The following is a 12,294-nucleotide window of genomic DNA, read 5'->3' on the forward strand; positions in this document are numbered from 1 at the left end:
TATTCTTGAAATTTGGTGATGTACAAAAAACAAAAATAGATTACACTTTTTTTTTAAATTTCTTAGTAAAGCTTAATAAAGTATCTATCTGTCTATCTATCTATCTAAAGCTCTATTTTATTGCCATCAATAAAGCTCTAGTGAATGGGACATTCTAATGCACCGTATGCTGGTTTATACAAATGAAGGCCACCTGCAGAAGCGAAGTGAAAGGACCCAAATCTGCTGAAGCACACAGAAGATGTATTTAGGAAGTGCTTGCCAGGCACTATGGCTGTGAGCAAACAATTTTATACAACTGATCCAGTAAGGAAGGTATTTAACCCCTTAGGGGTTTTTGTCATTACTGCTTCTAAATTACATACCAAAAATGAAAGGCTATGTTTTGCTTATGTAATAAAGGAACTTCAAATGATTAAAGAGATAGGGAGTACAATACAAAAAAAAAACCATGATGGATGACCCTGGAATTAATTTTCTTTTGTGCCCCAATCTGCTTGCTATCATTGTCTCAAGTTTAGATTTCATATACCTTTAGTAATGCAAAGTTACACAGCAGAGTGGCATGGGAGTTGGAGTCCAGAGACGCAGCCTGGTCAGGGTCTTTAGGGGGGCCCCCAGAAGGTATTGCTGCGGTTGGATTGCCCAGGCTTCAGCAGACCCAGAATTGTTCTGGATGACCTGGACAGTAGACTGGAAGCATTTCCCAGGTCTAGCTTAAAAGAAAGCCTTACTTTAATTGAGCAAGCTTCGGGAAGCAGTGGGCAACCTTTTGGAGGAGGAAAGAGGATTTGTGGATTGTTGATTGTGCCATTAATTGAATATGGAAGACGTTGTGTCAAATAAAACTCATTTATTTTAACCTGGAATTGTGTTGGGTATTGTGGAATTTGTAGTTTGGGGCTCAATGGGGTTCCCTTGTGGTTACAATATACACACACACACAGTTTATATATTACTCTGAAGCAAGCAACCAGTAAACAATTACATATAATACATATACATATAATTAAGTACTCATTTAAAACTTTCACTTGAAAAATTATTTTAAAAATGGTAGAACTATTGTCCCCCTTCATGCTTTGAACCTACAACACATGATCGACGACCGGGGTCAGGATTCCCTGTGAACTAGTGAGTGCCACAAAGCAATTTATCCCCAAGGACAGATGGCAGGAAGTTTCAGTATGCTGAGCTAGGGGTGTGAGGGAGTGGGTTGAGGAGTGAAAGAATAAGACCTTTGCTAAGCGTTAATGGAATGTCACTGCTTACAGTTAAGTAAAGCAACAACATTCTCGCAAGGAGCCCTTAATACAATAAGAGTTCAAAAAATTGCTCCAAAACCAGACACTGCTTCAAATTGCTTTTTTATGTTAGCATTTTTTATGTTGGCAAAAACACTATTTTACAGTATGCACACCACACCATCCAAAAATTCAATGTAGTGCTTCATTTGGTTAATGGCTTCTAGCATAGCAGGTGTAACAGAGAGGAAGCTTGGCTGAGATATTCCTGACCTGTCAGCCTGTTCTCTGAGAAGTGACAACAGGTAGCCTACATAAACTGACGAAAAAAACAAAAACATTCTTCAGAGTGAATATGCAATTGACCCTCTTAAAAGGGAACTAAAATAAACCTTAGTAAAATGAAGAGTCTGTGTGTCCATCCGACTGCTATGTTTCTCTCATTCCAATAGTTGGCGACTCTCAAGCACTAAACACCACTTTTTACGAATCCCATACCAAATGTTTGTCATGTCAACACATTTTATAATAACAGCTTGATGTTATGAATTAAATATATGAGTGCACCATCATTTAGCTAGTTTGGTTGCATTTTCCTGCTTGGTTAACGGTGTTCCCAAGATATATCATTATGTATTTGCAAACATTTCAAAACTAGTAAATATCCAAAATACTTACGGTCTCAAGCATTTCGGATTAGTGCTACTCAACTTGTATAAGGAAATATTTTGGCATAATATGCATCTTCCACTTACAGTATATATATGCACCCACACAAAATGTATATAGCACACTGGAAATATCCGATATGTGGCATATGTCCTACAATAAATTTAGAATATGAGCTGTACTTACATAATTTTCTCAATCCGCAAATTCTTCACTATTGACAAGAATACTTTTAATCCATCCTTATTAAAAGTGCTTGATATAATCCAAAGTGATTTCAGTGTCCTGTCAAAAAAAAATTATATATATATATATATATATATATATATATATATATATATATATATATATATATATATATATATATATATATATATATATATAGAGAGAGAGAGAGAGAGAGAGAGAGAGAGAGAGAGAGAGAGAGAGAGAGAGAGAGAACAAATATACTGTATATATTTTCAGAAAATTGCAAACTACATTAAGATTTTTAGGGTCTAAAAAGTACAATTGCTCTAACTTTCTGCACAAGTCTTGTACAATTCATCAGTATTATTTCATATGCAAGATGACTATTATTTTATCTTTATTTAGAACATTTTGTTTAAAGGCATTCACAAATGCAACATGTAAACTTAAATGAGGTAAATGAGTTTTGGGAACTGACAATCATGGGAAAAAAACTGGAAAATAAACAAAAAAGGAAACACTACATTTTTGGCAATACAGCAAAAGAAAGAAAAGTAGAAATGTACTCTAGTCTATTAATGAAAGGCATGCTAAGCTTTTTGACAAATCATTTACAAATCTATCGATTTCCCGATAGATTTCCCATATGCTAGCTATGGGCAACTATAGAACTTTTAATTATATATAATATTTTACAAATTATTGTTATAAGTACATAAAATTAAGTTGTAACAATGATTATTAAAACATAACAAAAAGGACAGAAGGTAACTAAACACTTACTTAAACACGACTTAATGCTTGAGCATGTTAGGTCTGCCTCACCTTAGAGAAACCAGCAACTTTAATTTTCAAGGTTAGAATGAGGTAAATGAGTAATGAATAACCCTCCAGAAAGCAAGGCTAAACTAAGTGGAAAGTCCAAAGACCCCTCGAATGAAGCGATGCTAAGATCAACAGGACAGTCTATACCCTTATCAACGAGGAGGCATTCAGGAAAATGGGAGAATCGACAGCAGTCTGAAAATACTGGTAGCACTAGTTGACTGGATGGAATAATACATTTCTGCATATTATGCATATTGAGTCAGATGTATTAGATGAGATAATGGCAATACAAAAAAATAAAAGCAAATTAATTGTTTAAATGATTGCTCACTCCATGGACTGGGACATTTGTGCATATGTTGGTGTAAATAAAGAAATGTTCTGCATTCTCATCTGGGCTTGTGACTCCCTTCTTTGAAGACAGAAAATGTTTTTCCTACAACACACCCCCAGCATAACACCAATGAACATCTGGTGTTAGTACCTCTGCATGGCATTAAATGGAAAGTCAGACTTGTGTCATGTGCACACCCTCACTGGTAGAATGAGCTGCCCACACTAATGCAAAAAGCTAACTGTTTTAATGCAAAGTTCTTTTTGCGGTTAAGATAACTTTAATCTAGTGCTTAACTGGTTTAATGGTTTCCTACTTAGGTTTAAAGCACTCTTCACATGTTTTGGTGGCGTTTTTGTCACCTAGTCTTATAACACCTGTTTTAAAACATACCATAACTGATGTTGACTTAGTTATGTTGACTCCATTTGCAAGTCATTTTGAACATACGTGTTCGCTAAACTAATAAATGTAAATATACACTGACTTCCTAATTTGCTTAGTTTATGTTTAAGAACCAAGGGGACTATATCTTGCGCCAACAGATCTGGGCAGCAACTAACCCTGAACCGTGTACCAAATCCATCACATTACTCACGTATTACTTATCACTAACTATTGGGCCAATTTAGAATCACCAATCAACCTTACATGTATGACTTTGGGAAATGGAAGTAAAACAGTTGACCTGGAGAAAAATTTACAATGATACAGGGAGAATGCGCAAGCTCCACAGAGTCAGTAGCCACTTCAGAAACTGAACACAATCTTCTGTAGATATGATTTTACAGGGCTAAATCTACTGCACTATACTAATTTCAATTATTCTTCCATGAAGATTACACTGACTGATGACGCTGAATTGGCCCTATGTGAGTGATCATATCTTGAGATTCTGTCATACTATGTTCAAAGATGTCTTATACCCAAACATTACAGATAAACTCCAGTCCCATTTTGGAAATAAATTTAAAACAAAGAATAAAACACCAATCTAAATTGTTAATGGTTAAAATCATGTTACTTAACTCAAACTCGCCTTAGCTCAAAATTGTGGATTCAGAGAAGCCTCATATTTTGCCACATAAAAGTTCAGATTTTAGATATAAAAAGTATATTTACCTTGAAATCTTTTCCATTCCTGGCTGAAGTACCTTCAGTTCTTGATACCCTAAATTATATTGCTTTAAACAAAGGTTATTAATCTTTGTAGAATGCAGAAGGATGTAGGTCAGTGCAGTGCAGTTAATATCTGAGCCAGACAGATGATCCACATTGCACATCACACTTCGTACAAATTTATCTTCATGTAATTCATGTAAGCACTTCCAAAAAAAAGGTTGTAGTTTATAATTAGAGCTTCGACTGAAGGCACCTTTACTGAACTCCTGCAATTTTTTCTTCATCTGGGGGGAAGGATTTAACTTAAGCTTTTCCAGTATCACAGGATTTGAAATGCCAAATATGAATCTGATAGTTGATAATAAATAATTCTGATCTGGAATCTTCTTCATTCTTTCAAAGGCAGATGGATTATGAAGGGCCATTTCAAACATGTTACATTCAAAAAAGTAATATTCATTTTTTGCATTAATAAATTCTTCTAGTAATGCAATGCCAGATCCACCTTTATCTCCAACACAAAATGCTGCAGCAAACATTTCTTGAATAATAAGGTGAGGAAAACTGTAATAAATTTTAGCAGTGTCCTTATCCTTCAACTTGACTAAATTTAAGAATTTAACCACAATGGCATCTACAGAATGCTTTTTCAGATCATCCTCTTTGAATAGTACCTTTTTTGCCTTGACTCCCTCATAAGCCAAAATACTAAGTCTCTGAGATTGTCCATAGTCAGGAAGATTTTTAGATATGTTTACAAAAAAAGATACTAATATTTCTGTGGTATTCTGTAAACACTGTATTAAATTGCTCTCAATATTCAATGACTTGCACACCAAGAGGCATACAAGAGGAATAAAACAAAGCGTGCAAAAATCTTCATCACTGGAAATAAATTTTAATATTGCCTCTGCCCTCTCACTGGCCTTGAAAAAGTTTGCAAAATATTTTTCTCGTCCTTGTTTTGAAAACCCCAAAATGGTGCCACAACGGTCTACAGAATTCAGTCTATCTTGCATACCTGGTTTTGTCATGATAAGTAAAGATGCTTCTGGCAGAGACTGTCGACTGATCACTTTATTCAGCGTGATTTGTGGAGCAAGAGCTTTACTTAAGGATGTACCATCTGGTATACTGAGCTCATGAAAATCATCTAAAATAAACAGGATCTTTTCTGGCTCTTCTAGAAAATCTCCTTTAACTGATTGCAAGGTTTCATCCAAGGAATCAAATAGTAAGTCCGACAAGCAGCCATTAGCCTGGGAAGAAGTAATAGTGGAGCATTTTATGTAGAATACATAGTTAAACAAGCATTGATAAAGTTCTCCAGATGCCCACTGGAAAAGAATGTGTCTTGCTGTATAGGTTTTTCCAATCCCAGCAATGCCTTCAAGCACAATGTTTTTTGGTCTTTTACCATTTTTGTCAACATCAAACAAACTTCTAATATTACTCCCTTGCCTTGAATTATTTGCAATTATTTCTTCATGTAGACTTCCTTTCATTCGCAGGAAGGATTCAAATTCTTCCTTTTCCCACTCACTGAAACAGATAGCTAAATCTACAAACTCATTCTCTAAATATTGTGTTTGGTCTTCCAGACATGGGTTGTATGGCTCAGCTACAGCAAATTTCTTTTGCAGTGCTTCTTTATATAGTTTACCTGCAAATAAACATGATTAAAAAATTCAATACACTAATAAAAAATTAATGAAAATAATTTTAGCTTAAAATGGCAAATCTTTCCACATTTATCATCAGGCTGCATAACACATTTATAAGATATTTTTGCCTTTAAGTACAACCTCTCTGGATACTGCAAGCGTTGCGGAAAATACTTTGTAATTTGAAAAACTCAGTGATATAAATGAAATGCAAAGATGTCCTTTATTGACACCAACTGGTAGAGGGTCACTATGCGAGCAGCAAGGCTCTCCACAGCACTCTAGCTAGTCTTATGAGAACAGCTCCTGATATCACTTAGGTTCATTTACAGTACATATACTAATAGCTGGTAAACACTACAATCCTGAAAAATCAGCATTTGGATAAAAGGCACATTCTAGAAATATTCCTCTGCCATTAAACGACACCCAAAGGTCCCAAAATAGCTAATCATTGAAAGTCTTGTTTAAACATTTGGTTTACAGAATAAGACTTCTTATGTAACTGTTATCATAGAACAAGATGTTACACATGATCTTATTTCTAATATAAGCTGCGCAGATATAGATGAAGCCATGATGTGCTAACAGCCAGGCAGTTTCTAGGACTTTTTTGAATTTCCCTTACACCAAATATATTTTCTTTGTGGAAAAAAAAAAAATAGTACCCTTTTTAAACTTAACACGTGCATACTAATTTAGCCATTCAGACTGTAGGACAGATACTATACTATTCTGCAGTTGAGTAACCTTGGGAGAATGTCAGAGACCTTAGTAATTTACAACTTTTCTCTAATGACTCTGCACTAGTTTGTTTAACTGTCAGGTAGGACAGGGTAGGCTGAACATGGCACAGGGATAATCTTGGCACTACCTATATAAAATGAATATTTTATGTCAATAGCAAACCTGTGTTTTATATAAACAAATCTATATCCCACCAAAACAAATTTTCAAGATGTAGTGCACAAGATGTCAAAACACATTTAGAAAGTGGGCAAGCTGAAGACTGAAAAAGTCAAAGGTCTGTCAAAACACATTTAGAAAGTGGGCAAGCTGAAGACTGAAAAAGTCAAAGATCACAGACCCCATCTGCATCTTATGAACAAAATTTAAGGTCTCTTGCTTAAGAGATATAAGTAAATCCATTAAAGTGTTTCCTCAGCATCTTGCACAGTTATCCAGCACCAAAGTACAAGCTTTGGCTGTATTAATATGCCTTAAAAGAAATGGCCTTTAAGGATGTGCCACAGCCAAGACTTGCAGTATTCTACTGTGCAATGTGAAGCTTTCATTTACATATTCTTTGAAAGTCAAGGACAGCCAATACACATGCCCATGACAGCAAGTCATGGAGTGCAATATTTCCAGCAACAGAGTCATTACTGTGCAATACGTTACAACAAAGTAAGACAGATTTGATTTTGTCTTAAGTTGTAGGGATAGGCTCTTTTATGTTTGAGAGCTGATATCCGAAAAGCACTCAATTACAATATATGCAATGCAGCCATAAGAGTCATGTACCATGCAAACAAATAGACGCTTGTCTGGCTGATGTCTCTTAGTTGAATGTACCACAAGAGGATGGAAAATGATGGGCCAGAACTCTTAAAATGGAAAACATTCATATAGACATTGTTGATAAAAGGCAGCACATTAACTGGCTTTCATAATGTGACAGGCTAGCAATAATCTGAAAACCTCAAACTGTGCTAAGAAGTCGTGAGGGAGTTTAATATCTTCAAGGAAATGAGATGCAGCAACTACAGTCATTAATTAAGATATGCTTAGGATATACTTTAGTGTAGTGCAAAGAGGTAAGCAGAAAATGTCAAAAGAAGAGTTACAGCAAATAGTTTAAAAAATAAAATATATACTAAAAAATATAGTTTATAGATCATCCATCACAAAGAACAGTTTTCTCTTAGGGAAAACAGCTGCTGAAACTGTAGTGATGCTTGAAACTGCTTTTAAAGAGGAAGCTTTAAGTAAAACACAAGTATATGAGTGTTTTTCACGTTTCAAACAAGGGGAAATGTCACTTGATCTTGCTCTGTGTGACTTTTACTTGCTTCTGCACATGAAAAAAGAACTGAGAGTAAAGTGTTTTTGTACCATGGAGGAAGTCAAAGAAAAATCGCTTCAGGCATTGGACAACATTTCAGTTCAGCAATTCCAAAAATGGTTGCACCAGTGGGAAAACCGTTGGGACAACTGCATTCATTCATTCATATGAAGAGCACTTTGAAGGAGACTACAGATTTGGTAAGCAAAAATTATTAAAACAATTTATCTCTCCTCCCATTCCGGTTATTTTCGGGTACCACCTTGTATATTACTATTGTCTTTATGTTGTATAAACTTCACCAAATTAAGCACCAGACAAGAGATGTTATATTTTAAGCACTTTCACTTTTTTGGCATAAAATGCAAGATTACCATAAGCAAAAGTCTCCGATCTTTGTAGGGTTTTTTTTTTAAATCTTTGGTCTTCATGGCTTAACTTTATATCTTCACACCAGAGTGAATGAATAAATATTGTTTCAAAATATACATATAGTTTTTTGTCTCCTACCTTTGTCATGTTCCTCAAGAGAAGCAACAGTTTGTTTCTTCTCAATGCGCAGTATTATATCAGTAACTGCAGAAATGGCATCATCTTGGAAATGATCAATCAAGAGTTCTGTAGCATATTCTCGTGTTAAGCTTCTCAACTTTTCATCTGTAGATTGATGAAATCCATGTTTCTTTAAGATATCCTCAAGTTCAAGGCTGAAATTCTTAAATTGGGTATTATTCAACTTGATTAATGTTTTTAAGACTCCATCATGCAGGCTGTCTCCCATAGTTAGCAACTGTTATATTTAAATCTTCAAAGTCTACTAGAAAAGAAACAGAAATGGCTAAGAGGGAAAGTCAAATTGTTGATATCAGCAAGGACTTAAAATTTCAGTAATGAGACGGTGCAGTAATATATAAAATTATTAATCTGTTTTCTGAAACTGACAGAAAAATGATCACCTATCCTCCAAATCCTAGATTCTTCATTCCTGTAACAAATAACTACTTAGCATTTATTTTATTACTCAAAATACTGCATTTGCCTGAGTTTAGATGCTAATGATTTCAAGAACCTATCCTCTGACCACCATCCTCCTATTACTTCAATTATTGATATGCCCCAATACTAAATAAATAAATATATGTGTGTGTGAAAAGGGCTGCGATATGGTTTGCATATGGTTAGCTAGAAATCTGCAAAAAGAGGAAAAAAAAGAATCACATATCTTAAAATGGTCTTTTATTCCTGAGCTTTCAACACCTGGTGGCAGAAGTGGCACTCCAGCCACCATAAAAAACCTCACGCTGTTCCATTCCACCTGAACTAGTGTGGTCCTGAGGTGACCCCAGTTGCATGGCTGGAATCCGGAGTTGATCTGTTATGTCAATGTGCTGTATCAGCGCATGTTCCTAACCTCTCTCAACACCTGCAACATATAGCGAACGAGGATATTAAAGTCTTTTATTATTCAAGTGATGGTATTTTTAAGCCTGCATTTTGCTGGGTTCATGTCTGTTAATGGCGTGTTCATTTGATGGCCACCATTCAGCCAGCTCTCTGGCACTCTTAGTATTTATCCTGAAACTTGCTTGCATTGTATCCCAGTTACAGTGCATCCGGAAAGTATTCACAGCGCGTCACTTTTTCCACATTTTGTTACGTTACAGCCTTATTCCAAAATGGATTAAATTCATTTTTTTTCCCTCAGAATTCTACACATAAACACCCCATAATGACAACGTGAAAAAAGTTTACTTGAGGTTTTTGCAAATTTATTAAAAATAAAAAAACTGAGAAATCCCATGTACATAAGTATTCACAGCCTTTGCTCAATACTTTGTCGATGCACCTTTGGCAGCAATTACAGCCTCAAGTCTTTTTGAATATGATGCCACAAGCTTGGCACATCTATCCTTGGCAAGTTTCGCCCATTCATCTTTGCAGCACCTCTCAAACTCTATCAGGTTGGATGGAAAGCGTCAATTGGATTCAAGTCTGGGCTCTGGCTGGACCACTCAAGGACATTCACAGAGTTGTCCTTAATCAACTCCTTTGATATCTTGGCTGTGTGCTTAGGGTCGTTGTCCTGCTGAAAGATGAACCGTCGCCGCAGTCTGAGGTTAAGAGTTCTCTGGAGCAGGTTTTCATCCAGGATGTCTCTGTACATTGCTGCAGTCATCTTTCCCTTTATCCTGACTAGTCTGCCAGTTCCTGCCGCTGAAAAACATCCCCACAGCACGATGCTGCCACCACCTTGCCTCACAGTAGGGATGGTATTGGCCTGGTGATGAGTGGTGCCTGGCATTCACACCAAAGAGTTCAATCTTTGTCTCATCAGACCAGAGAATTTTGTTTCTCATGGTCTGAGAGTCCTTCAGGTGCCTTTTGGCAAACTCCAGGCGGGCTGCCATGTGCCTTTTACTAAGGAGTGGCTTTCGTCTGGCCACTCTACCATACAGGCCTGATTGGTGGATTGCTGCAGAGATGTTTGTCCTTCTGGAAGTGTCTCCTCTCTCCACAGAGGACGTCTGGAGCTCTGACAGAGTGACCATCGGGTTCTTAATCACCTGCCTGACTAAGGCCCTTCTCCCCCGATCACTCAGTTTAGCTGGCCGGCCAGCTCTAGGAAGAGTCCTGGTGGTTTCAAACTTCTTCCACTTACGGATGATGGAGGCCACTGAGCTCATTGGGACCTTCAAGGCAGCAGAAATTTTTCTGTAACCTTCTCCAGACAATTCTGTCTCTGAGGTCTACAGACAATTCCTTTGACTTCATGCTTGGTTTGTGCTCTGACTGTGGGACCTTATATAGACAGGTGTGTGCCTTTCCAAATCATGTCCAATCAACTGAATTTACCACAGGTGGACTCCAATTAAGCTGCAGAAACATCTCAAGGATGATCAAGGGAAACAGGATGCACCTGAGCTCAATTTTGAGCTTCATGGAAAAGACTGAATACTTATGTACATGTGATTTCTCAGTTTTTTATTTTTAATAAATTTGCAAAAATCTCAAGTAAACATTTTTCACATTGTCATTATGGGGTGTTGTGTGTAGAATTCTGAAGGAAAAAAATGAATTTAATCCATTTTGGAATAAGCCTGTAATATAACAAAATGTGGAACAAGTGATGCGTTGTGAATACTTTTCGGATGCACTGTATATACACATAAACACACATTCAATCTGGGTTTGTAACTTGTATCCTGAAGTAAAGGCCCCCTACCTCTCCACGTTTGGCACAAAATACTGAGTAGGACAAAGGACTGGAAAAAGAACTGATGAATATACAAATGTGCAATTTATTTAATAATAATCAGCATGCAGCACATCAACCACTCTCTTACTCCATGATTAATAACTATAACTACCTTACCTCAAAACTTCTGTCTTTCTTACCTGCTAAATTTCAGAAATAACATTACAATGTTTTGATTTTGTTGCAGTGCTACAAAGGTGTTGAGTACATGTGAATCTGCAGCAAGCATAGCAACAGAAATAGTTGCAAAATCCTAAACAAACACATTTTCACTTGAGCATCTATATATCTATCTATATATGGTTTCACATGATGCAATGATACTAGCTTTTAACTGACCGAAAACTGACGCAAAACAAACTACACACTTGTTCAATATACACATTTTCAGAAAAACTAAATACTTAACATGGAAAATCTGATCTTTGCAGATAGCAGCAGTTATTTAAAAACTTCCATGCCATTACAGTTGTGCTTGAAAGTTTATGAACCCTTTAGAATTTTCTATATTTCTGCATAAATATGACCTAAAACATCATCAGATTTTCACTCAAGTCTTAAAGGTAGATAAAGAGAATCCAGTTAAACAAATGAGACAAAAATATTATACTTGGTCATTTATTAAGGAAAATGATCGAATATTACATATTTGTGAATGGCAAACGTATGTGAACCTTTGCTTTCAGTATCTGGTGTGACCCCCCTTTGTAGCAATAACTGCAACTAAATGCTTCCGTTAACTTTTGATCATTCCTGCAAACCAGCTTGGAGGAATTTTAGCCCATTCCTCCGTACAGAACAGCTTCAACTATGGGATGTTGGTGGGTTTCCTCACATTAACTGCTCGCTTCAGGTCTTTCCACAACATTTCGATTGGATTAAGGTCAGGTAATTTGACTTGGCCATTCTAAAACATTAACTTT

The 12,294-nt window shown here is 36.3% G+C and overlaps 1 protein-coding gene across 11 annotated transcripts in view; it reads right to left on the reverse strand.

The window, feature by feature from the left end:
- The window catches only part of LOC120527906 (NACHT, LRR and PYD domains-containing protein 3-like), a 118,860-nt gene that overhangs the window by 103,989 nt on the left and 2,577 nt on the right, over positions 1-12,294 (reverse strand). For 8 of the 11 annotated variants that reach the window (XR_005633421.1, XR_005633419.1, XR_005633423.1 and 5 more), the window contains exons 2-4: positions 8,626-8,932; positions 4,387-6,049; positions 2,100-2,198 (exon numbers count right to left, since the gene is read on the reverse strand). Coding sequence is in view for 6 of the 11 variants with exons in the window: in XM_039751845.1 (XP_039607779.1) it covers positions 2,100-2,198; positions 4,387-6,049; positions 8,626-8,896 (2,033 nt within the window). In the remaining 5 variants the exon portion in view is untranslated. The remainder of the gene's footprint in view (positions 1-2,099; positions 2,199-4,386; positions 6,050-8,625; positions 8,933-12,294) is intronic. The other 3 variants (XM_039751846.1, XM_039751850.1, XM_039751849.1) reach the window with 1 other exon arrangement.

Source organism: Polypterus senegalus, chromosome 4, assembly GCF_016835505.1.
Source record: "Polypterus senegalus isolate Bchr_013 chromosome 4, ASM1683550v1, whole genome shotgun sequence".
In the NCBI taxonomy this organism is placed as follows: Eukaryota; Metazoa; Chordata; class Cladistia; order Polypteriformes; family Polypteridae; genus Polypterus; species Polypterus senegalus.